Source organism: Sparus aurata, chromosome 21 (genome assembly GCF_900880675.1).
Source record: "Sparus aurata chromosome 21, fSpaAur1.1, whole genome shotgun sequence".
In the NCBI taxonomy this organism is placed as follows: Eukaryota; Metazoa; Chordata; class Actinopteri; order Spariformes; family Sparidae; genus Sparus; species Sparus aurata.
In genome coordinates this window covers 1,162,122-1,188,874 of record NC_044207.1, presented here as the reverse complement: position 1 = coordinate 1,188,874, position 26,753 = coordinate 1,162,122, and the positions used below count along the sequence as shown (strand labels likewise).

The following is a 26,753-nucleotide window of genomic DNA, read 5'->3' as shown; positions in this document are numbered from 1 at the left end:
CCGCAAACTAGGGTATATTCTTTTTATTCTCATGTGCACTAATCTTACTCTTGCATCGATTATTTTTTTGTCGATGGTTCCCTGGTCCCTAAAGTGATCCTCAGAATATCATTCAATTAGTATTTCTGATCATGCTCCTCTAAGCCTTAATATTAGGCTCTCAAGTCAGCCTTATTATTCCTCACCCCGGAGGTTCAATACTCTGCTACTGTCTGATGATGCATTCAATGCCTTTATTGAGTCCTCAGCTGATGAGTTTATAACTATTAACAAAAATGAGTCTGTGTCTTACTCATTATTATGGGAATTGCTTAAAGCTTATCTGCGTGGTCAGATTATTTCTTATTCTGCTCATCGCAACAAAACCCGTAAAGCCAGGGTAGATGAACTCTTCACTAAAATTATGGATATTGACAAACAAAATGCTACTAACTCATCCCAGAGTTTATTGAAACAGCGTCACGACCTACAGGTTGAATTGGACCTCCTTACAACAGCTGACGCAGAGCGACTTCTAGTATGTTCTCGTGCTACTTATTATGAGCATGGCGATAAACCGAGTAGGCTCCTAGCTCATCAATTGAAACGTCAAACTACCTCTCGATTAAATACACAAATTAAAGATTCCTCTGACAACCTTGTCTTCGATCCCACATCTATCAATTACATTTTTAAGAATTTCTATTCCTCCCTTTATGAATCGGAATCATCAGACATGACAGAAATGACTTCCTTTGTCCATAATCTTGACATTCCCAAAGTTGATCCCCCTACTGCTAATGGGCTTGATACACGTATGACTCTGGAGGAAATTAAGTTTTCTATCAAAACCATGAAAAACAATAAAACTCCTGGTCCAGACGAATTCCCTGTCAAGTTTTTTAAGAAATATATTAATAAATTAAAACTGCAAGCAGTGATGAACGGGCCCTCGCAGTCCGCGCACGTCGGGGCATGCTGCCTTCGACGCACACCGCCGTCGGGCTTACCCGCACAAAACCTTCCATTTCAGTTTTTCCTGTGATTTGGTGGGCTGCTTTTCCTATGATTTGGTGGGCTGTTCCTCCTGTCGGTATTAAAGAATGTCTGAAAAGGCTGAAAAGCTGAATGCAATATATCATTAGCGTTGGAATACGCAGTACAATGTCCAACACAACATTAGCATAGGCAAAGCATGCTAAACAGCATGATGGCCTGACATACTGACTGTTAACCACAGCTGTGTTTTGTGTTAATTAAAGATCCCATATCATAAAAAACAAGTTTTCTCTGCTCTCAACATATATAAGCTGGTCCTCCCTGAGCCTGCCAACTCCCAGAATAAGGAAAACCACTGATTCCTGCATGATCTCTGCAGCCCACTAACTAGTAACAAGGCGCTCCTACAGGCTGTTCAGATTCTGCTCCTTTCGTCATGTAAAGTCAGGAGTCATTATCATAGGCCTGCTTCCTCTGCGTGGTGATAGGAGATATCAGAGAGGGGGGCGTTCATCCCCGCGGTGAAGTTCGGTGTGTCCAGCGGAGAGACAGCAGTGTTTCACAACGTTGTCGCTCAGAGCTAGACACGCAATTGCTCTGTTCTTGGTCGTAATAATCAACATAAGTGCCTATATTCTGTCCCAGCTACAGAACAACAGAAGAGACCGTGGTTGTGTTTCCTTTTTAATGACAACGTGCCGGCTGCAGTTCGTGTTAGCTTGTATGTGTGTGCTAACCACTTTACATCAGACTGCTTCAGTAACGAGTGTCAGTACAACGCTGTCTTTGCCTCGGCACTGATCCTCGTAAAACGATCAGTCTCAACCATACCGGACGCAGCAACTGCACCCAAGCCACCTTTAATTGTCGCCGCGATTTGATTACATTTGCCGACGAGTATGGTGAAGTCAGCTGAAAACTGGCTAACTAGTTTGCTCCACTTTGGTCCGCTGTGCAATGGCGTTTGAAGCGAGTGTGATGTTAATGATATTACGATGGAGCTTGGTTGTCACAGTAGAAAGTCTGGAAACATGTGCAGACTGGAGACAGAAACTATTCGAACAGTGTCCAAGAGTTTTGAGACTGTGTTTGAGATAAACGCAGCTTTCGCTAGCTGTTAGCCATTAGCTACATGATAGCACTGTAACAACACAAACAAACTAACATTATTTAGCCACACTAACCATTCTGAAATGTCCTGCTGCAGCTGCAGAGTCTGTACTTCTTCAGCAGCCTCTCCTTCTGGGTCCGATTCTGGGTCAAACTGGTTCGGTTGAACGAAAAAATCTCCGCGAGCCATAGTGTTACATCCACCGTACACATTAGCGCATGGTGTTAGCATAATGGGCTTCCTCAGAGTGACAGCATCCAAAGCTCCCCAAGTACGCGTTGACAGACGGAGCTCATTAGCATTTAAAGGTGCAGGCACAGAAACAGAGTGCTCTGATTACAGCTCAGCAGAGCGACTTTTTGACAGCTGGAATGCAGGACCTCGGATGTGTTTGGGGTAATACATATCGAATACAGAGTTGTTGGACCTCTGACAGCTGTGTGACATTGATGAAAAACAGTATAATATGGGACTTTTATCCAAAGAAATCACTCAGTTGTTTAAAATGGCAGGGGAAGCCACTTTGTTCTTCGTGGAAAAGTTGGTCAGAAACACAACTACACACATCTTGTTGTGTGCCACACTGAGAGGGCAGACACAACACACAAATGGCATTCTTAGTAAATTTGCTTGATTGAAAATTGTGTGCTATAGTTTACTACCACTGACTTATCCATTATGTGGCTCTAAACATTACCGTCCAATTATGCCATGTTGTAATGTGCAATTCAGACAAAACTACCTGCAAATGCCATGTACATCTGACGTTTTGTCATCACTGCAGATAAATGAGTGTCAAATGATGCTTCACTTGCGTCCTTACCAAAATGTATGTATGGCTGTCTATGAATGTCAAGCTTTTGATCTAATGTCTCCTTTGTTTGCCAGTTTTTGTTCCATAAAGTGCATGCAGCCACATTTTGAAGTTTCAATACAATCTGATAAATTTGAGGCTGACTTCCTGCCATGGAATGGAATAATCTAGAGGTTGCTAAGCACAAAGGACACCTGTGACTTGAAAGACAACACTGCCATCTAGTGGCGACTTGTGTCACTCACAGCTTGTAGGAGCCCTAATGACATGAGATTAAAACTAATTTATGTTTCCAGTGGGTAGGGCTATGGATATGACAGAGTATTGATGCACAGATCTATTCATGGGGACTCCCTCTCGATTCCGTCTAGATTTGGCCGAGATAGGAAATAGTATGAAGGAGTTATCAGGACTTGATGCTTCATGACGAAGGATTGTTATGGCGGGCTCCGCAACTGCCAGCAGGTATGACGTAGGATAAAGATTTTCCTAGCGTGTCTTTGGAATGGTCCTAAGATTATACTTACTGACTGTGAAGTCTGTGGTGTCCAATCCGCAGGAGGAAGACGTGAAAGTATGATGCATGGCAATATTTCATAAGGCCGCCAAATTCAAAATGGCCGACTTTGAATGAATGTCTACATGTGCTTAGGACAAGACTGTCTACATTTATGAAGGAATTTGTGGAGATGGGGCATTGTATGTGGAAGTTATGAGGATTTGATGCTTGACCGCACAGGGGAGAAATGGTGTACGCGTCACGCCAACTAAAGTTTGGCGCAGCTGAATGATTTCCATAACGTTTGTTGTTCAAGGCATGAAGATGCTACTGAGTGAATGTGAAGACTGTGGTGTTTAAGCTCTAGGACAAGATAATTTTCAAAGTAGGCATGAATTTGTCAAAAATGCCGCCACAAATCAAAATAACTGACTTCCTGTTGGACTGAGAGTATGCATCCAAATGGGTTTTTTGTGTGTCTGGTCATGATGAATATGCGTACCAATTTTCGTCCTTCTATGTACAATTAGGAGGCGGGGCATCACAATAGGGGGCGCTACAGAGCCCACGCGTCACGACCACGTCCCATGACAACACAGATCTCATCAGGGCGACTCCTTCTACATTCCTGAGAGATTTGGCCGAGATAGGACATTGTATGAAGAAGTTACGAGAACATGATGCTTTACGGCGAAGGATTTGAATTGCACGCTCCACTGATGCCAGCGGGTATGACGTAGGATAAAGATTTCTATAACTTTTCATCATCAAGGTCAGAGGATGCTGCTGAGTGACTTTGAAGTTGGTGGTGTTACATCTGTAGGAGGAGATCATATAAGTACGAAGATGGGCAATATTTCAAAATGGAGGCCAAAAGCATAATGGCCGACTTAGTATTGATGCATAGATGTATTCGGGGAGACAGCCTCTACAGTTATGAGCAGATTGGTGTGGATAGGAAAATGTATGTTGAAGTTATAAAGTCTTGATGCTTGACGGCGTGAGGAAAAAATGGTTTCCACGGCCCCGCCCACTAAAGTTTGGCGCAGCTGAATGATTTCCATAACTTTTGTTCTTCAAGGCGTGAAGAAAATAACTGAGTTAATTTGAAGACTGTGATGTTTAAGCTCTAGGACAAGATAATTTTCAAAGTAGGCATGAATTGGACAGAAATGCCGCCACACATCAAAATAGCTGACTTCCTGTTGGAGTGACACTAGGGGTCCAAATGGGTTGTTGGTGCGTCTGGTCATGAGGAATCTGCGAATTGAATTTCGTTCTTCTACGCACTTGTGGGAGGCGGGGCTGAACATTAGGGGGCGCTACAGAGCCCGCAGGTCACGACCACGCCCAGTGATGATGCAGGATCGCTATTTTCGCTTAACGTGAAGCATTTTCCAAATTTGGTGAGTTTTCGATTATGTTCAGGCATCCAAAACTGCAGTCGATGTCGGATCAGAATAATAATAATAAGAAGAAGAATAATTTTTACAATTACAATAGGGACCTCACAGGTCGATGACCTGCTTGGGCCCTAATTAGCCCCTCTCCTCTGCTCTATTTATAACTAGGGCTGTCACTTTTTATTCGAAATTCGAATATTCGTTCGAAAGTGGGGGGGAAAAGTTCTTATTCTAATGTAATGACCTATTCGAAATTAAAATGTACGCAACAAATAAGCGCAACAGACCATTTGAAGTAGTTCGCCTTCTGATCCAACAGAGGGCGGCTTGACCTATTGCACGCCCTATTGACCCTTGACCTATCAATTCAGCTAGTAATATTAGGTTGTTTGCTACGAAAATGGAGGACACTAGCGAGCAAAGCCGTCCCGAGCAGACAGTCACGACACCAAAACATCTGAGAAGTAGTGTATGGAAGTATTTTGTCCAAAGCAGCTGTCTTACTCTACAACGACAACAAATCTGCGGACTCACCTAGCTTACAACCTCGTAAGCTTACGTTAGCAGGTGAGTGTACAACCTCGTCTGACTGCCTACTACTCCGCACATTCAGCTTCAGCAGGCCCTTTGCCAACAGCTCGTAAAAATGCCATCACGGACAAGATAGCACGATTTATATGCAACCATATGCGGCCCAGTGGTATCGTTTCGGGATCTCATGATGGAACTGGAGCTTAATGTCGTGTGGTCTTGTCGGGGGGGGGGGGGTGTCATTTCAAATTCGTTCAAACTTGATTTTTTGAAAAAGTGACAGCCCTATTTATAACAAGTCCATTGAGAGTGGTTCATTACCCCCAACTTTAACTCAGGCCTCCATATCCTTTCTCTTAAAGAAGGGGTAAAGACTCTACATCTTGTACCTCTTATAGGCCTCTGTCGCTTCTTAATGTTGACATTAAGATTTTGGCTAAAACATTAGCAACTAGTCTTGCAAAGGTTCTTCCTATAATCATATCAGAGGAACAGATCGGCTTCATTAAGGGGCGTCAGTTGTTTTTTAATGTCAGAACCCTTTTGAATGTAATTTTCTCTGGGCATTCTTCTTTAAACCCCAAAGTAGTTATTCCGATTCGTGCAGAGAAAGCCTTGGATCGGGTAGAATGGCAATATCTTTTTGAGCTTCTACAAAGGTTTGGTCTGGGGAACAAGTTTATTTCTTGGATCCGACTTTTATATACTTCCCCTCAGGCCAGCGTCCACACGAATAATTCCCGATCTAATTATTTTGCGTTGTCACGTGGCACTAGACAGGGCTGTCCCCTCTCTCCCTTACTTTTCGCCTTGGCCATGGAGCCTCTCTCAATTGCATTAAAATCTCTCCCTCAATTTTGCGGTATTTGTCGTTCTGGCATGGAATTAAAATTGTCCCTGCATGCTGACAACCTTCTTTTATATATATCTGAACCACTGACTACTATTCCACCAATTTTACCTGTGTTAGAGAGATTTGGCTGTTACTCTGGCTATAAAGTTAATCTCCTTAAAAGCGAATACTTTCTTATAAATTCCCTCGCTCTAACACTTAAACAGTCTGATAACCCCTTCAAGCTCAGCCCCTCAGGGTTTAAGAATTTGGGGATCAATGTGACCCACACCTTACCCTCTCTCTATTTTGCAATAGGGCTGCTCGATTATGGCAAAAATCATAATCACGGTTATTAGGGCCCGAGCAGGTAGACCTGTGAGGTCCCTATTGTTATTGGAAGGACAGAAATTTTCTTCTCCAATTTTGAATGCAGTTTTGGATGCCGGAACATACCCAAAAACTCACCAAATTTGGAATATACGTTACATCTGGCGAAAATTGCGATCCTGCATTGTCATTGGGCGTGGTCGTGACCTGCGGGCTCTGTAGCGCTCTGTCATATCCATAGCGCCACCCACTGGAAACATGAAGTAAGTTTTATCTCAGGCAAATTGGGTGTCCTACATGCATGTACATGAATGAAATTTGGCACGCAGGTGTGTTATGACAAGACGCACAAATGACTCATTTACACCCACACTCTCAGTCCAACAGGAAGTGGTCAGTTTTGCTGAGAAGCACGTGAATTGATGGTGTACGTGATGCAAGTCGCCACTAGATGGCATTGTTGTCTTTCAGGTCACAGGTATCCTTTGTGCTTAGCAACCTCTGGATAACCTCTAGATAATTTCATTCCATTGCAGGAAGTCAGCCTCATATTTTCAGATTTTATTGAAATTTCAAAATGTGGCTGCACGCACTTTATGGAATAAAAACTAGCAAACAAAGCAGAAATTAGATCAAAAGCTTGACATTGATAGACAGCCATAAATACATTTTTGAAAGAAGGCAAGTGAAGCAGTACTTTTCACTCATGTATGTGCATTGATGACAAACATAGTCAGATGTACATTGCATTTGCAGGTAGTTTTGTCTAAATTGCACGTTACAACATGGAATAATTGAAGGGTAATGTTTAGAGCCACATAATGGATAAGTCAGTGGTAGTATGCCACAGCACACAATTTTCAATCAAGCCAATTTGCTAAGAATGCCAATTGTGTGTTGTGTCTGCCCTGTCAGTGTGGTACAAAACAAGATGTGTGTAGTTGTGTTTCGGACCAACTTTTCCACGAAGAACACAGTGGCTTCCCCTGCCATTTTAAACAACTGAGTGAGTTCTTTGGTTAAACACAGCTACTGCAGGACCAGTGGCGCCCCCAGGAGGGGCCATGGCCACCCCTGGAAAATTGCTGGCCACCCCACTGGCCTCCCCAGTGCTCCCACCAATTTACCTGACTGACTAAGGTGCTGGCTCAATAGGGAACTGTAATTTAAATCTCCACCTGTGGGGGTGCTAATGTGCTGAAAGGTGTGCAGTCTGACGGGAAGTCGGCGCAAGAAGCAGAGGAAGAAACAACTACATTTTTGTGTTTTTCTGAAATGTTTGTGTGTTTCTCAAACTTGAGGTAAATGTGTTGGATGCATATTGTCTTTAATGAAAAAGAGTCAAGGGGAATGCAGTACGCAGCCACAGACTGGAGCTGAATCTGAGTTGCCACAAGGACCATTTTGGTGTGCCACCCTAAGATTGTCACTGGCCCCATCTGGCCCCCCCAAATGAAAATGTTCTGGGGGTGCCACTGTGCAGGACGCTCGTCAAACCTGGTCACTTGACCTCTGTCCCTTTCCAAAAGGAAGAATCACATCTGGCTGCACTCCACTACCTATCGAAATCTGTGGCATTTCACTTCCATCCTCCCCTATGATGCGCTGCCTTCCTGCCTTCACAGTGACAACAGAAGGCAGTGTCTTAGCTGCGCCGGTAGTCAAGTGGTTAGAGTGCATGCCACATACGCAGTGGACCCGGGTTCGAATTTAGGGCGGAGGAAGTTTACTGCAAGCCACAACCCCCCCTTCTCTGTCCCACTTCCAATCTATTCCCTGCAAAAACACAGGTGTCCATGCCTGAATTCCAGACAAAGGCAAAGAGAAGGCCGTAACACTTCACACAACATAACAGTGCAGAATGGATTGTCAAAACGTACCCGATTGCTAAATGTTTTAGAAATCAAATGTGTTACCATCACCATCAAAAATGGTGATGGTAACACATACCGCTTGACCAATGTGTTAATCAGTTTATTGAACCCCAGGTTGCTAACGGTGTTGATAGGGCACATATCTTTGGCAATCATGTATGTGACGGCATCCGTTATTTCTTTATGCCTGTGGGAGCTGGGTGGATATGCGGTGGCATTGTAAAGTATGTCCTTAATTGAGGACTGTGTGGTTGTGGCAGTCGAGGAGCTTTTCATTTTTGAGTTTTTTTGTTCCTTCACTACTTGGTCATGTATTACTATGTGTGTGGACTTTAAATGGTTAAACAAATTGGTCGTGTTCCCTTGAGGTGCAGACACAGTTGCGTGACATATCTTGCACAATATCTTCGTTTGTTCCGTGTCAGACTCCTCGAAACCGAAGTGTTTCAACACCACAGAATTCACTTTACTGTTCTTCCCGACCAAAGGCTGCATTTCTGCCATCTTCTACCGTCTTCTTCCACACGTTTTCTCAAAACACGCACTGGCAATACGCACCGGCGTGGCTGAAAGCGAAAATTTTCAGGCGGAGTGGAGCGCACAGGTGGAGATGGAAGGGTTCGTTGCATTTACCACACAAGACACAGCGTGCGGCAGAATGATCGTTTTATAACTATTATCTTGATTTCATTATCGAGGGAAGCCGATATTGAAATTCAATTAATTGCCCAGCCCTATTTAGCATTTCTTAGTGCAGCCTGTCCCACGCTCACCTATGTCTGCCTACATGAATCACATTTTTTGCCTGTAAGACCCATATTTTAATGTCTTAAAAGGGGTGAAATGAGGTGAAAATATCACATTTCCATGCAGTTAGAAACAGCAAAAGTGTGCATCTTAGTCATAGTTCAGTTATAATATCATAATTCACCCATAGAGCTTCTCTTCTGTTAGTCTGCTGACAGCTCTGACGGATACACAAAGTCACAGTTATGTCCAATGACAGTCCGCACCAGGGCTGAGAGCGTGGGGCTGCCAACAGTTTTAATTACTATTCTCTACTTCCATCAAATTGTCTGGACCAGCCTCTCCTGGAGCCTAGAGAGGCTGGTCGGGTTTACGATTGCCATTTTCAAGGCCTCACTTATCATCAGTCATTATTAGCGACACAAATGATAAGCATTTATATTTCATATGCGCTCATTCATGCGTGCTTGTGCCCTCCCAGAACTCCCATTCCCCACGCTGTCTTACTTTCACTTTTAAAAATTGCGTCCGTCCAATTTTCCTTCGGGCGTCGGTATCAATTTATAGCGGGTTGGCTCGGGTACGGAATGTAATTTGTGCTACTGTCGGAAAACGAGCATTTTAATCCTCTAATTATCAAGCTAAATATCCAACATGCTAGTTAACGTCAAAGACTGTGGTGGAAGACGATGGTAAAATATTTCCTTTCTCTAACACTGGATTTATTTATGCCTGAATTTTTAAGGTGTGGCAGCTTTTATTTTGCTGTGGCGGTGCGCCACCGTCAATTACATATAGGGGAAACCCTGGTATTTCTATTTTGACATAATAGAATGCTAGCATAACTCCGTTCTACTTGATGTCAGTGCACAGTCTGTCCAGATAATAATACAATAATATTCCCTTAAAGTTTGGAAGATGTGTAAGTTTTGGGAATTGAGATTGCATAAAACTGTTTAAATTATATACTTGTAATAATGTACATTGTCAGGCTGATTTGGTTGGGCTTGGTTAGATGAGTGTTTGTTTTTATAAATCTAGTTGTCATTGTCTTGTAGGTACCCCATCTGGAGCACTAGCGTCCTACTCTAGTGGAGGAGGTTACTCATCTTCTCTCTCCCTCTCACAAGGTGGAGGTACCTATCTTTTCTTTCTTCTTATTTCTGTTTTTTCATTACTGTGTCTCTGCCGTTTCTTGTCCTGTCTTTTGTCATGTCCTGCTTTGGTTGTCTAAATCCGCCGGGACTGGAAAAAATGGGTTTTCTCTGAATGGCCTTAGTAATTCATTTATATTACAGCTTAATTAATCTATGAGGCAAATGCCAGCCTTAGGATGGGTACAGTGCAGTTTCATTTATTACAAATGTACTTGCTTGTCTTCTGTAATTCATAAGCCTGAATGAATTAAAATTAGATATTTTGATCAGATTTTTTATTTTTTTTATTCCTCTTTGCTTAGAATTTGAAGAATCTCTTAGCTAGATACTACTTATCCAGCTTCCAAATATTAGTGGAAAATGCCTTTTTGGGGGAGTATCAGTGCATCTGTGTATGCACAAAGAAAAGTAGCGCTTAAGGTTAAGTTATTATCACAGAATTGCTAGCCGTTTTTAGACAGGGCAGCAAGCCGCCAATTTGACCGTCCTTTTGGCGGCTAGGTCCGCGGTTTTAGACAGAGGGCGGCAAATTGGGGGTCTGTTTTGGTCCGCCGATTTGCCACGTCAGAGGGTACACTTATTTCCGCCTCACCTGCTATCTAAATCCGAGGCGTCAATGTGCCGGCCGCTGTGTAAGATGGGCGGAGGTTTTGATGGCCTGCACTGTTGTGCGACCCACAGCCGGGGAGTTTTAAAACCAAGAAACAGCAGTCAGTCTATCACTTCATTCGCGGACATTAAGATGAGCAACTGGACAGCCGCTGAGATCCAGGAGATGCTAGCGTCTTCTCGTTCTCTGTAGCTGTTTGGTTGTGTCAGCTTGTTGTTGTAGCGGCAAGCTAGGAACAGTCGCTACTTTTAAATTAAAAGCCCCCCGCTAAGAACCCAGTTCTAAACTCCAATGGGGTGCAATGTAAAGCTCTTATTTTGAAGACAAAATTGTTGTCACCGTTCACAGCCCAACTTCGTGCTTCATGTCACGTCACATGTTTACACCTACCCCATGGCGGCTTTTGGAAAAGGAAGAATATTGCACCCCCGTTTTAGAAAGACAGGGTGGCGCATTGCCGCCCTTACCTTGGAGCAAATGTGCCGCCTTTTCTATCTAAAAAGGGCTGCTGTTTCATGAGTGTGATAACGTCCTTTGCACATGCAGTAACAGAGTGTACATGAAATCACATTAACTAGCCCTGAATATATGGAGGACCAAACCTGACATGAGTATAAATAAATAAATAAATAAATGCATAAATAAATGAATAAATAATTACATAAATAAATGCATAAATAAATGAATAAATAAATAAATGCTGAAATACATGTATAAATAAATAAATAAAAGTATAAATAAAAGAATAAATGCTTTTTGTAGATTTATTTCTACATTTCTGTTCACCTACATGTATTTATTTCTGTATTTCTGTTCACCTACATTTATTTATTTCTGTATTTCTGTTCACCTACTTATATTTATTTCTGTATTTCTGTGTCCATATGTAAATGAGGAAGTAGGAGGTCCTAACCTCAGTCAAGAGCATGATTGGTTACAGGAGTGTGCTCGATGAGGGTCTACTACTTCTGCCTTACTAGCGGCGCTGATTCCTGTACACTGTACAGGAATGTTGCTGGCTACCAGCAAGCCTGCTCAGCTAACTGTTAGCTGCAGTTGTTGACATTTGTTCATGTAGCTCTGGTTTAGTTATGAATTTGACTGGCGTTCATTTTAACTTGCGATGGTCCCAGGTGTGCTGGTGGTGTGGTTTCAGAAAGTGGAGTGGAGACCCCTTTTAGCTCTTATGTTAGCTGTTAGCTGCTCGCTGTAGCGCAGCGTCCAGGTTACCTTGTGACACCGGTTACCATCGGCATTTTTCATTCCGCACTGTTCAATTGGTCGCTTAAAGCCATCTTTCCGAGCCGCATACATCGTTATTAAGCTGAAGCTAAGTCAGTGTGAAAACTGTACACTGTCATACAGCCTGTTGGTCAAACAGTCTGCAGAGTACGTTGACATCCAGCCCGAGCTCAGCGTGAGGTCAATCAGCTGTGGCAAATCGTGAGACGTCCAGATCAACCTGTGATACAAACACCAGTAGCGACAATGGTTCTTAGGAAAGCCCAGACATGTATCTCACTCTCGGTGGTAACATGTGTCAACAGTTATCCTGGACGCTACGTTCTTAGCGCTACAGCGAGCAGCTCAAAGTTAACAGCTAACTGCTAACAGCGGTGTCCACGCCGCTCTCGAGCCGCTCGGCGTAAACAAATGCTTAATACTGTTCCACACATGAGTTGTTTGAGAGTACAGAGATTCACAACAAAGATATGAGACCGACAACATGCACTTTTGGACGATTTGTGCTCTGTAGCGCTCGTCTAGCAATGGTTTGCAAGTCGCAGCCCCGGCTTCTCCGCGTGGATAGAAGTGTTCAAGCCACATCAAAACGAACACATATACATGACTCGATGCGATGAGCAGAATGTTTTTCCTGGTTAGCGGACATGGCTCTCCAGACAGGATTCTCAAACCACACCACCAGCACATCTGGGACCCTCGCAAGTTAAAATGAATGCCAGTTAACCTGTCACACTGGTCGAGTCCATTAAGCTAATCGGAGCTGTTTTACAACGTTACAGAGAGCGAGGCTTGAGATCAGGAATCGTTTGCTTTTGTCTGGCTCTCCAATTTGACCAATCATGCTCTTGACTGAGGTTAGGACCTCCTACCTCCTCATTTACATAAATAAATATATGTAGGTGAACAGAAATACAGAAATAAATAAATGTAGGTGAACAGAAATACAGAAATAAATACATGTAGGTGAACAGAAATGTAGAAATAAATAAAAAGCATTGATTCTTTTATTTATACTTTTATTTATTTATGTATACATTTATTTCAGCATTTATTTATTTATTCATTTATTTATGCATTTATTTATTTATTTATGCATTTATTTATTTATACATGTATTTATTTATGCATTTATTTATTTATACATTTATTTATTTATGCATTTATTTATTTATACATTTATTTATTTATACTTATGTCAGGTTTGGTCCTCCATATGAATATGGAGGAAAATCTGATGGGCTTAAAAAGTCTAGATCAGTATGAGGTGATTGCAGAATATCGTAAAGCCCAGGAAATATTTAAATGAACTTAAATGGTTTGGATACAGTTGAGTAAAACATTTTCATTCATAGATCCTGTAAGAAATACACTGCTCCGCAAAATTAAGGGAACACTAAATCACACATCAGATCTTCATGAACAAATTGAAAAACAAGTTGAAAAATCTGCTCTGTGCATTGTATCATTTGTTAAAGGTCCCATATTATGAAAAACTGACTTTTTCTGGCCACACGCCTAAAAACTTTGAAAAAAGACTATCCGTGCTTCGTTGAGTGAGATACAGATTTCTAAAGGGGTCTTGCCTGCAGTTTCCAGATACACGAGTCAAATTTGCTGCAGCTGTCCAAGTCTTCGGCCGTTCATTTGCATATGACTACCCCACTGCCCCTCCCTTCACCGCACGGTGTCTCCACCCACCAGGTACAGCTACCGTCTGGGAGATCCGCCATTACGCTATTGAAATCACCATGTCCAAGCGCAAGGAGAAGTGCTCTGTTGTTAGTTGCAAGGACCAGCACAAAACACTCCATCGTCTCCCAGCTGCAGAGGACAAAAGAGCGGCATGGATTGAATTTATTTTTGAGGGCATTGTCCCAGCTGAAGTTGGCAAAAAACTTTTGGTGTGTGCGAACCACTTTGACGCTGACTGTTTCACCAACTTGGGCCAGTACAAGGCAGGAGTAGTCGGCACACTTTTACTCAAAGGAATACTTCCAGACCAAGGACATGTAAGTATACAAATAATTTGCTGTGTGTTTCTGTAGATAAGGCTGAACTCGTGCGTGATGTACTGTGTGTTTTGCCATTGAGAACAAGGTAAGGTTAGCTGCTAACCGCTAACGTAGCTTCTCTGACCACACACGTTAGTGCTACAGCAGAATCATTGTGTGTAGTACGTTTCTGATCTTGCACATTATGTAATGCGTGTCCTGGGGAATTGTCTGCATGTACAAGTATTTAGCTGTGTTTATTTAGTAATTTTACACAAACTAACCAAGCAGTGGCACATAGTACCAGCTAACGCTAACCGCGAGCTTCCAAGCTAATGCTAACCGCGAGCCTCTAGTTCGCGATCAACACGGTCTCCACATGCAAACCCAGAGACGCGGTCGGTCAAGCAGTACATAAACACACCCTACGCTGGGTCTAAGTTTTTTTTAGGATTTTGTGAAATAATACATTTGAAAATGTTTTCTAAGCTGGAATATGTTGGCATAGGCCGGGGCAGAACAGTTCTGCTGACTGCTACATAGAGTTTAGATTCTCTGCCCGAGCCGACCCCGCCGCTATCCTTGGCCGGGCCCTTGATCAAGCATTTGTGCTTTTTTGTTTTAAATAACTCAAAATAATGACTGTATTTCCAGCTAGAAAATGCACATCTCTCTCCTCCCTACATTTTTGAGTTGCTGCGTGGTGTACACGTGAGTTATCCTTATGGTTAAAACGTGACTTGAGACGTACGTGACATCACTCCCTGAGATGCAAGAAGAAAGCAAAAATATATATTTTTACTAAGGAAAATTACAAAAATAATTGTAACGCACAGTGACTTGAATGAATAACTTTAATCTGATTACTGGTTTGGAAATATTAACGTGTTAGATTAGTCGTTACTGAAAAAAAGTGGTCAGATTAGAGTAACGTAAGGCGTTGCAGCCTTTAGTGCTTGAATTATACTGTAACAGTGCTGTCATGTGTTACTTCTATCCATATCTGGGAAGGCTGTGCAGGTTAATTAAACTGTGATTACTTGTTGAGAACATTTGCCCATTTCTTGCAATTGTTTTCATGTTTTATTGTCTTTTTACTGTTCAAGACTCTACCTGGCTGCACTGCATTACAATGAGAATGCTGATAGAGGACAAGCCACCACATCATCAGGAGATCCTCTTTTCAAACTGAGCTTTCCAAAGTCCAGGAAGGGAGAGTGCAGAGCCAAACCAGTGAAGACAGACATTCCGTAAGTTTTACAATCTTTTATTTGAACCTCTCAAATTAAAATAAACATGGACACACAGGCATCACACAAAAGGTTGAAAACAAACACAAACACTTAAAATCTGAATTCTTTTAAGATGGTTTTCAAAATAAATAATAAGGAGAATGTATGAATAAGAAGTAATTAGGAGAAATAAGAGAACATTTTCAACACTGCAGCACAAGGCTTTTTGGTTCTACTGCAGTTTTCCTGTAAACATACATGTGTTTATTGCACTGCAGACTACAGTGATGCACTGTTGGAACTGATCTCGAGATGGTTTTCCAGGACCCTGCCCCATATGTGAACGAGGTGCTGAAACTAATAATCCCTGAACCTCTCGGACCATGCAGACAGGCAGCACAACTCTCACTCTCCACCCAGGGAACCCCTAGCACCAGCTTACAAAGCTTCTGTAGGCTATATTGGCTGAACACAATTCAATATAAAGCACTGAATGTTTACACCCATGGCAACTAGATACTTTCTTTGTTATTATTTTCATATTGATATTGAAGTTAATATATTAAGTCAAACTGTTTCACTTCAGATATTTATTTTCTTCTTCTTGTTGTTATTTCATCCAAGTCAACACATGTTTACCAATGTTTCTCACAATAAAACATCTTTCCTAACTGTTCTGTGTTTTCATTGTTTGATATGTAATTTTCATGTTAATAAGTAAAAGATAATAAACTAAGCAATGTTAAGATGGAGGAAGCAGTTATGTACTTTTCATCGTAACACTTTTGCGATAAATGAATAGTATTTATGTGACTAAAAGCTTACTGCACTATTCCCCTCAGACGTAAAGGTCCATAGTCTGTCCGATAAATGTTTAGTGCATTCTGCAGTGCAGGTACATTCAGGCAGACAGGTTCTAGGTCAGGATGGTCCACCATGCATGATGGTGGCTCACGATACTGCTGTATTCTCCGTGTAACATAGAAATTATGAAAGGTAAGTGAGTGACAATAGATTAGAGAAAAGAGAGACAGCAAAATGACAACCATGTTTGCCCAGTGTTCACACTTAATTGTGGTATTTCCATACAGCAGATATTCTCGGGTTATGTAGGCATTTGTTCACAATTGCCACAGGAACACCTGTTTTTATGCAGGATTTTTATAATTCATTGGAAACTATGATCACTAATCACGTCGCGTTGTTTCTTTGGTAATATATTTAAAGTTAATAAACCGTTCTAACTGGTTAAAAAACAATTCTGCTGGTAGAGAGGTGATGGGAGGCAACTGTGGCTTGATGAAAACTACAGTTGTTGAAAATTGCTGGCAGTAGCTAATTACAGGTCGTCACTGCAAATAAGAACAGGTTCCCAATCAACTTACCTGGCTACATAAAGGTAAATAATAATATGGGGTTACGCTTTTCTCTTGTAACTGCTATTGCGAAATTGCATTCGCGTTACTGCAACTGAACAGCAGTAAACAACAGCCGAGGTTTGGCTAAGCTTTATGATGTAAACACTCGAGGCAGGAGAAGGGGGCTGTTATCTGTAACAACGCGGGGCAGATGGCCAGTAAGCCTGTAAAACTTTCGTTAGTCTGCAGTAACATAAAAGTAATATCGAGGTAACAAACTTAACTACTAACCACTGAGAAACATCAATGTTCATTCTTGGCTGCTTACTTTCTTCTGGAGCCTCTTCTTGTTCTGGGTCGAACCGCAGTCTGTTGTCCGCCAGCCATTTCTTCCAAATACTCCGCCATTGCCATGGTCACATGATGCCGTCCTCACGTCTTCCGCAGGCAGGAAGAGGTGGGCGGCACCGTGGGCTGCGCACGCAGTAGCTCATTAGCATTTAAAGAAACATTCCATTTAGACATCAAGGACCCATGTCAAGAAGCAGAAATGACCATAATATGGGACCTTTAAGAACACAATGATCTTACAAGGATCAGTGGAAACCAAAATCATCAACCCACTGAGGGCTGGATTCAAAATCACATTGAAACTTGAAGTACATTTTTTAAATCAAAGGGTTATCCTAGTGGTGCACGATATATCGGCCACTGATATAATATCGGCAGATATGATCATTTTTTTACACATCGGTATCGTTCCGATGTCAAAATACGGCCGATGTGAATCATTCCTGTGTGTTTGACGTGTGTGTAGGCTTAGATGTGAGAGTGTGTGAGAATTTAGATCTAAATCTGACCTGTGGAGGGCAGTAATGCGCTTAACAGCATCTACACTGCCGAAATCCTATAAGAAAAAGAAGAAGCTTTGAGAGTGTCGGGGCGGGGATGTTTGTTTTTGCACGAGCGCATACATTTTCAAGCAGGTGCTGGAGGCGGAAAAAAAAAAGTCCAAAACTAAGTTTGACTTTGCCTTTGGTGAGGTAGCAGCGATGTCGTCTGTCTGGTCATTCTTCAGAGTGTCTGAAGAGGATCCTCGATATGCTGGATGCAATGATTCTGAGAGCCGGGTGATGCAAGGGGGAGTTCGTGTCAAATCGTTCAATACAACCAATTTGATCACCCACTTAAAAAACAAGCATCCCGAAGCCTACAAAGAATATGAGAAACTAGCTAATGCTAACAAGCAGCGGAAGAAAGCTGCTGCTAACGCTGCGGCAGCTGCACCAGTTGGTAGCCCCATAGAACAGGCGCTGGAAAAGACCAAGAAATTCCACAAGGACCACCCGAAACAAAAGGCATTGACCATGGCAATAACCAAGATGATCGCTGTTGATGACCAACCGTTTTCAGTAGTGGAAGAAAGAGGATTCAGCGAGGTGCTTGAGGTCGCTGAGCCCCGCTATGACAAGCCAAGTCGTCGTTACTGTGCGGATGTCGCCCTGCCTGCCTTACATGATATCGTAGCCACTCACGTCCACAAGTTACTCGACAGCAATGTCAGTGACATCAGTTTTACAACGGATATCTGGAGTTCCGACCTCACCCAAACAAGCATGTTGAGCCTCACGGCTCAGTGGATCGATGAAAACTTCGAGATGAAGAGAGCCATGTTACATGCCCAAGAATTCACTGGCTCGCATACAGGTAGGCCTGGCTATTTTTTTGACAGATGCAAATTAAATTAAAGTTGTGTATGATGGCTGGCTTGAATGTCAGCTGCAATAGCCTAATGCCTAGCACTACATATCTCTCGCGGTAGGCTAAATTTAACTGTGTTTCAGGCAGAATGTAGTTGTATATCATGTGCCAGCTAGCTAACATGTCTTGATCAAACATTTTTTTATTATTTTAATCCAGGTACCGCCATAGCCAGTGCGTTTGACAATATGTTTACAGAATGGAGAATCCGGAAAGAAAATGTGCACGTCGTGTTTCGAGACAATGCACGAAATATGGTGAAGGCGATGGAGGAGTGTGGTGTTAGAGGCCTGGGCTGTATGGCTCATCTGGGGCAGTTGGCAGTGCACGATGCAGTACTAAGCCAGCGAAGCGTCGTTGACTCTTTGGCTATAGCGAGAAAAATAGTCTGACATTTTAAAAGCTCCCCCCTTGGTACCTCTCGGCTGAGAGACATCCAGAGAGAGATGGGAATGAAGACCAAGATGTTGCAACAGGACGTCCCGACGCGCTGGAACAGTACATTCCTGATGATGACAACTCTCCTGGAACAGAAGCGCGCACTGGTTATGTACGAGGCTTACCATGGACTGCCCGTATCTCTCAACGCAAACCAGTGGAGTCTCATTGAGAAAATTACCACACTCCTGGCACCCTTTGAAGAGTTGACGAGAGAGATTAGCTCGCATACAGCTACAGCTGCTGACGTGATCCCGTCTGTTGTGGCACTCGAGCGTTTTCTTAACAAGACAGCCGAAACCGACAGTGGGGTCAAAACAACCAAGTCTGCACTGCTTCGAAACCACTTTCTCCGAGCAACTGTACTACTTGGTGACAATCCTGGACCCCAGATACAAAGATCGCTACTTTGACGCAGACCTCAAGCAAGTGGCAAAAAACAAGCTAGAGAAAGAAGTGGACAAGATGACAGCGTCAGCAACGACCAGCGCCAGTGCCGCAGATGAGCCTACACCAGACGCAGAAGACACTGAAGAAGGTGAACCACAAGAAAAGAGGAGGACGCCAAGTGAAGGGCATTCATTCCTGGACATTTTCGATGAAATTCTGGAGGAAAAGGAGAAGGATGAACAGGCAACAGGTGCAACGAGTGTGCAGGTAGGCTAGGTTATTATACTATTTGAATCAGATAATCTTTTAGTCTTTTATTCAAATTAAGTATTTCACATTTCTTTGTGTGATCAGATCATTTATTGACAGTCAAATCTTATGAAAAACTGCGGTCCATTGTTATTATTGAACTTGTAGGATTGCTGGTTGCAACATGGGTGCATCTCAATAGTCTGTCTTGTCTAAAATTCAGTGATAGGCCTGTGCTGACCAATGATGGGGTAGGTGCTCCCTCCAGTGGATAGATGGTGAAACAATCTTATCAATTGGCTACTACATTGAAATGACTAGGCGTACATACTACTGGGACTTCAGAGTTTTGGCCCCACAAGAAAAAAAGATAATTGAATCAACAGTTATTTTATTTCATTTGGTGTCATGAATACAAATGTTGAATAATATTTTCCCTGATGATTTGCCCGAGATGTATATTTATACACTTCTCTATATTTCTTTTAGGTGCATGGTTACCTGAGTGAGCCCACCATCCCCAGAAACATGAGCCCGCTGCAGTACTGGCAAAGCAACATGACCCGCTTCCCTGCCCTCGCCCCAGTGGCACGCAAATATCTGTCAGCTCCATGTACAAGCGTGGATAGTGAACGTCTCTTCTCCGCCGCTTCAAATGTTGTCAGTGAAAAGAGAAATAGGATCGGTACAGAGAGAGCAGAAATGCTCCTGTTTGTTAAGCACAACATTTGTTTGCTTCCAAAGCACGGGAAGGCCAGGGGTTAGGCCTAACCCTAAAGTACTTGGCAGTTACAGTACTTGGTTACTTTACTTACAGTTCAGAAGACTGCAAAAGCCAATGTCTGTTCAGTCCAGTTTGTTCTGGCTCCATTTTCACATTTTACCTTTTTCAATACTTTTGGCTTTGGCCAATTGAAGGCCTACTACTGTACTTCAAAGTTTTGAACTGTTGTACAGTGTTCACAGAATACAGTGACTTGGTCTCAAGTGAGTTATATGTTTATTGAGAATACTCAGGGTTGGCTTATTCATAGTGTGGATTCAGGACAAACTTGTATCCTTTATAAAAATGTATTTTTGTATAAATATTTATTTTTTCTTCTGAAAATCTGATGACAGTCATATTTTGCACACAGGTTAATGTGCCCAATATCAGTCATTTCTGAAAATAAATCACAAAAGTAAAAAAAAAAAAAAACGTGTTTTGGCTTTTTATTTGATTATCATAGAAATGTGTTTTCTATACATAGATATCGGCATCGGTAAATATTGGTATCGGCCATAACAGCAATATTAGTATCGGTTATCGGTATCGACCACAATTTTCACATCGGTGCATCACTAGGTTATCCAACTAACGTGATTCTTATCACAGCCACTCATAATGTGACTCACTAGTGTATATGGAACCCACATGCCTGTATGCACCCCCGACAATGTCTGGGTATGCTCCTATTGAGTCAGCAGATGGTCCTGGGGGAGCTCCTCCAAGATCTGGATCAGGGCATCGGTGAGCTCCCGGACAAGCAGTGGAGGTACTTGACGGTATCAGGATGCATCGATACATAATGTCCCATAGGTGCTCATTTGGATTTAGGTCAGGGGAATAAGAGGGCCAGTCAATGGTATCAATACATTTGTCATTCAGGAAGTGCCTACACACTCTGGCCACATGAGGCCGGCATTGTCCTCCACCAGAAAGAACCCATGGCCCACAGCAGCATCGTAAGGTCAGACAATGGCTCTGAGGATTTCATACCGGTACCTAAAAGGAGTCAGGGTACTGTTGGCTATGACATGGAGGTCTGGCAGTGCTCCCCTGGTTCCTCCTCGTGTAAAAAAGCAGAGTTGGTCCTGCTGCTGGGTTGATGCGCTTCTACAGCCCTGTCCAGCTCTACTCATGCAACAGTCTCGTATCTCCTCTATGCTCTTGAAACTGTGCTGTGAGATACAGCAAACCTTCCTGTGCCAGCACATATGGATGTCCATCCTGAAGGAGCTGGACTACCTGTGCAACCTGATTGGCTGCAGGTACCGCCTCATGCTACCAGTAGTGACAAGGACACTAGCAGATCACAAGACTAGAGAAGAATCAGTGAGGAAGGATACAGACAGAGCAATTGTCTGTGGCCACCACATACAAAACCATTCCCTTTTTTGGGGGGTTGTCTTGCTTTTGCCTCTCCACTGCACCTGGTGTCACTTTCATTTGCACCAGAGCAGGTGAAATTGGTTCACAATCACTGGTTCTTCCTAAATGGACAGTTTGATATCCATGACATTTAAATGACTTGGTGTACTGTGAGTGTTACCTTATTTTATTTTTTTAGCAGTGTAGTTAATTTAATTATTAATTTAAGTTTTGGGAGTGTATAATCCTCAATTACACTGAGTAGATGGCAAGAGTTAGACAGGGAAGAGTTATCAAGTATTTTAGTTTTTTGAGTATTTTTACCCCCACTTGCTATGGTCAACACCATGCTCATAGTACTTAAGATCATGGTCAAAAGATTCCATAAACTTGTAAACAGCTTATATACCATGGCCTGTACAATGATTTCTACGACCTTCATTCTTCTGTGAACATATATGTTTTTGTCACACAAAAAAACATTCAAGAAGTGTGGTTCAAATATGGATTTATGATGGGTCTTCTAAAATTTGACCAAAGCTGCTGGACCAAAAATAAACATGCAGTAATACTAATATTTGGTGAAACCATCCCTTGGCCATTTTCACCTTAATTTGGTGCTTTTGATCCATCCGAAAGCTTCTTGCAGGCCTCTTCATGCAGGCCTCTTTTTTAACCACACTTCTGTTGACGGAATTATTGGCGTTTAATTACATTTGTTCCATCCTAGCACGGACTTTGTGAAGTAAAAGCCTTCATTCTAGCCTGGTTAAGCCATTCCTTTACCAAAGTTGATGTGCGTTTGGGATCATTCCATCACAGAAAAATGAAAATTGTAGAAATCCTTGGAACTCAAGACTTCCATGATGTAATGTACATTTTCTTTACAAGTACAAGTAAACTTGACTGCAGGTCTAGTAATGGCTTCAACATAACTCCCTAGATGATGTTCACTAAAATTAATAAAGGAACTTGTTGACTGATATTTTGTGCTGCAGTGATAATTAATAATAAAACAAAATAAAGATGAAAAGCTTGCTAGATCATTATTTTGAAGTTTAACAAAGCTTAAATTAAATTTAGCATACTACAAGTACATCACCATCTCTGATTTGGATATCTTATTTCCCCCTTCCAATTTCTAAACATGTTTTTTTTTTTGCAGTAGACCTCTAGATTATTTGTTACACATAGTATGTTTTACATTTACAATATTTCTGTAATTTAGAATATATTAAATCAATTGTTGATTTAAAGTTAATGTTAACAAGGTTAGGTTGACTTAACATTAAGTCCTTTTTGTGTTCTAGTTTTAATATTTTTTATTATTCTACCATTGTATTACACGTGTGATTTTGTTTCTTGTCATGTGTTTTCCAAACAGGAGCCATTAGCCCACTGAGTGCTGCTGCAGCGGCTGCAGCAGCTGCTGGTCGTGTTGCTCTTTCTGGGTCTGGAGTATCAGGAGTCCTGCTGGCTTCCAACCTAAATGAAGAGGTACCACTCATCTTAAGTATAACTGTGAATGTGTATTTGTCATCTCTGCTTGAAGTAACTCTTCTTAACTATAGCACAGACACCACTGAATGATTTTCTTAAATTTGGTAGTAGTGTGAATGCATGTATGGGTGTCCGATTGTATGTATGCTTAGACCACTTTACAGTGTGATTTATCATATATCTTCCCCCTAGATGTTGCCTGTGCAGTATAATTATAATAGATTAAAGTCACAGGGTGACTATGGCTCTTAGAGTGTCAAAATAGGATACATGATCTTAAACTGTTTGTCTAATCATTTTAACCCTCTGAGGTCGACGGACGCACCTTTGCGTCCAAACCACGTGACCAATCTTAGATTACATATCAGCAACACGCAGCCCCAGTGAGTCTCGGTTCCGACCTATGTGTTGGTGCGGCCTTCAAACTATATACCAGTTTTTAAATTGTGTTGATAGGCAAGTAATACCAGACTTACAATAAATAATGTACGCCACACTTTTTTGCGGATATTGCCGTCACGTTTGCTGTGCGTTTGATGCAGGAAGAAACAGTAAAAACAGGCTTTTCTCACGAAAGTGTTTGCAAGCAAAGAAACACATGACGCCCCCTTTCCTATTGGTGGAAATAGGCACGGTGGAGAAAAAGTGACAGCGACAGTGAAGGTAATAGTGACAGCGATAGAGATAGCGAGTTTTGAGAGATTTGTGACATTTAGCGTTTTTGGAGTGTATAGTTAGTGTGTTATGTAGTGTTTGGTGTAGTGTGTTTAGTGTGTAGTGTAGTCGTTTTTTTGTTTTTTGAATCAAAACAATGAGGAGACTGCTGAATGTGGAGCAGGCAGTGCAGTTCTTCATTGAGCTGGAAGGAGCTGAGGGAGACCTGAGCCTGAGGCATTGCCTGCATTTAGAACTTCTGCACAAATTTAGCAAACAACAATTTATATTTGCATTATAAGTAATAAAAATGGTTCGTAAAAGATATTTGTGTTTTTCACAGTCAAAACTTTTTCCTACTTGGATTTTATGTTTTTTTTGTGATTTTAGGTCCATTAACAGTATGTCAAAATGAAAAAATAACTGTACAGTCACACATGTGAGGTTGTGATGAAAATAATGACGAAATTAATTATAATAAAACAAGGCAAGGTAAATAGTTTTTAAGGTGAAATATAATGGCAAAATCAAAAATAATCAAAAACGGCCAATTATACCCTGGACCCAAGAGGGTTAAAGCAGTAAAATTATCGTTCCTTGAGGAACCTTCTTCTTTCTCTCTTTCTCTAACTGTACTCAGGAAATGTAAACATTAATACGAAATTGTCTACTTACTTGCAACCCTGTGAAATACCCCTTGTGTGTGTGTGTGTGTGTGTATTTTCTCAAGATTGATTTTCTTCTCCATGGTCACAGGTCCTAAACTTGAAGTTCAATATTTTTTTTGTTGGAGCACATTATATCAGATCTTAAAAGTTCTCTTGTGTTTTTGAAGCCTTGTGGTTTTCTTTACATTGAACGCCTACATACTTCTATACTTTGATTTTATATTACTGTTTCTTCTATCAAGTGTCAGTTTATTCTCTAATTGTAAATGTACACCGACTCTTTCATCTGTATCTCTGTACCTAGAGTATCAGCTGTCTGTTTCTGTGTGTTCCATCTCTTTCCAACTCTGTCTGTCCTCGTTACTCCATAGTGGAGTGGCGGATTTCACACTTGCGCCCCCTTCTGATAAAGTCTTGATGCAACAGCTGTATCCTTGCTGTTTGTTTGCCCCATACTGTTGTCTTTGGTGACCGATCTGCTTGAGAGCAGTAGCTCCTGCAAACACTTGACAGTATGCTCAATGCAGCCCACTGGCTAAATAGAGGTTGAGTATGGTGTGGCCATTCTTCATGTTGTGAATGTTAAATCCTAGGGATTGTTTTCTGTCATGTGTTTATTCTTTCTCAACTGTGTTTTCAAACAGGCAAACCTTTGTGGTCAAGTTTCAGTTTTGTGCAGTACACTTAGCCGGTTTCCAGGCTACATAGCAATAGTAATCCCAACCAGAGACATTTTATTTAACAATTAGCATGATATTTAATTTTTCTGTGAACATTACCACAATCTGGTCAGATCAAATAATTACAATAGATGTAAAATAAGTTAATAATAAAAACAACAAAATAATCATAGGTCAGCGACATATAAGAAGAATAAAGGGTCGTAAACAAAAATAAGAAATGGATAAAAGTGATAAATACATTAAATCACTTCAAGGTCCACTCACATTCCCAATGTATTCTGGATAGTCTCCCCACTTTTCCATGTATTTTTTAATTTCTCTCCTGTTGAAAGAGATTTGTCCAGACAATGCCACTTTTGCCAGCTCCGACTCTCCCGAGATCCTCATTGTAAGGTTTTTCTACCACAATAATACTCGTCTCAATAAAGCCCTTATGTCCTTATTGTGATGTAATATGGGCATCACTAAGAACATAGAGCCACCAACCAGAGACTTTAAACGTATTACTGGAAAACGACCTGAAGATATTTTTACACTGATAAAACATCTGATGATGAAGCATGTGACTCTCATTTTCCCAAACTCCTTGAATGGAAATTTGATTTCTTTGATTATTTCTTTGATTTGCACAGGTGGTGAATCACTTACAATGTAGAATGTTAACCTATAAAGTAATTCTTTCAATGAGACATAGGTGAATCTTGGAAGTCTAGGTATTTGTGATTATTCATTTGATGGCAGTGTTAGCGTAAATTAGGGCAAAGGGCAACTCTTGAGTCACAGATTTTATAAAATGAAATTAGAACATTTCATGTAAAAACTACTAATTCATAAATCATGTACTACTTCAAATACGTTTGGCCGTTTGAACTAAATTTAGATAATATATATAAATATAAATAAATATTTTCATGTCCCTATAACCCTATTCCTATACATGAATTTGCAAATGTTGTGCTCCTTTAATACTGGAGCACTTACTAATGACAGAAATACGGCCATCATCTTCAGAAAACGAAGTGTGGGCTTCGGTTGAAATGCAGCGGAGTATGAGACGATCTCTGTCAATGGCCTCTACTGTCCAGCCAGCTGGATCAGTGGGACCAAACATCACTGCAATCAGTTTGATCGACCCAGGAAGCGGGGGAAAAGAACCACGGTCAGAACTAATCTAACACAGTTAAGAAAAATAGCCAATTTCAGGCTATTGAAACGAGACTCGGGCTCACTCAGCAAATCAGAGACTCTTATTTCTACATCTTTACGGAGATCCTGGCTACACCCCAACTTCCAGGTTTAAGCTATTACATTGGATGGGCAGAACTAACAGATCCACAGAGGATGCAATCTTCACTTCTTTCTACTCAGTCCTTAACCTTGAAAATAACAGCTACATCAGAATTGCAGTTCAACACAATCTCCCCCATGAAACTTCCATGTGGACGTCAGTGTGACATCAGAGCCTGTTGATTCATTCATAATCAACAAGTACCAGTTGTATTACTGGTAAACCTAAACAGGTAGTGAGAGTGAACTCATTGGTGCCAGACAGGCAGCAACTTAGGCT

The 26,753-nt window shown here is 41.6% G+C and overlaps 2 protein-coding genes across 6 annotated transcripts in view; both read left to right on the top strand.

The window, feature by feature from the left end:
• LOC115572254 (polypyrimidine tract-binding protein 2-like) overlaps nt 1-26,753 on the top strand; it is a 54,405-nt gene that overhangs the window by 12,547 nt on the left and 15,105 nt on the right. For 3 of the 4 annotated variants that reach the window (XM_030402140.1, XM_030402143.1, XM_030402142.1), the window contains exons 10-11: nt 10,178-10,255; nt 23,066-23,178. In XM_030402140.1, the coding sequence (XP_030258000.1) occupies nt 10,178-10,255; nt 23,066-23,178 (191 nt within the window). The remainder of the gene's footprint in view (nt 1-10,177; nt 10,256-23,065; nt 23,179-26,753) is intronic. The other variant, XM_030402141.1, reaches the window with a different exon arrangement.
• Nucleotides 16,695-20,768, top strand: LOC115572256 (zinc finger BED domain-containing protein 4-like). 2 transcript variants are annotated; one of them, XR_003982068.1, is made up of 3 exons: nt 16,695-18,419; nt 18,633-19,568; nt 20,040-20,768. XR_003982068.1 is itself a non-coding variant. In XM_030402144.1 (2 exons), the coding sequence occupies exons 1-2, from the start codon at nt 17,765-17,767 to the stop codon at nt 18,863-18,865; spliced, it is 888 nt and encodes a 295-aa protein (XP_030258004.1). In that variant the 5' UTR covers nt 16,695-17,764; the 3' UTR covers nt 18,866-20,768. The 2 variants fall into 2 exon arrangements, 1 of the variants encoding a protein (XP_030258004.1); XM_030402144.1 differs by having other exon boundaries at nt 18,633-20,768.

Bases quoted from the DNA above. Each gene is read 5' to 3' on its own strand.
- LOC115572256 (XM_030402144.1), top strand. From the start codon at position 17,765: ATGTCGTCTGTCTGGTCATTCTTCAGAGTGTCTGAAGAGGATCCTCGA. The intron at 18,420-18,632 runs GTAGGCCTGGCT...ATTTTAATCCAG, and splicing joins ATTCACTGGCTCGCATACAG to GTACCGCCATAGCCAGTGCG.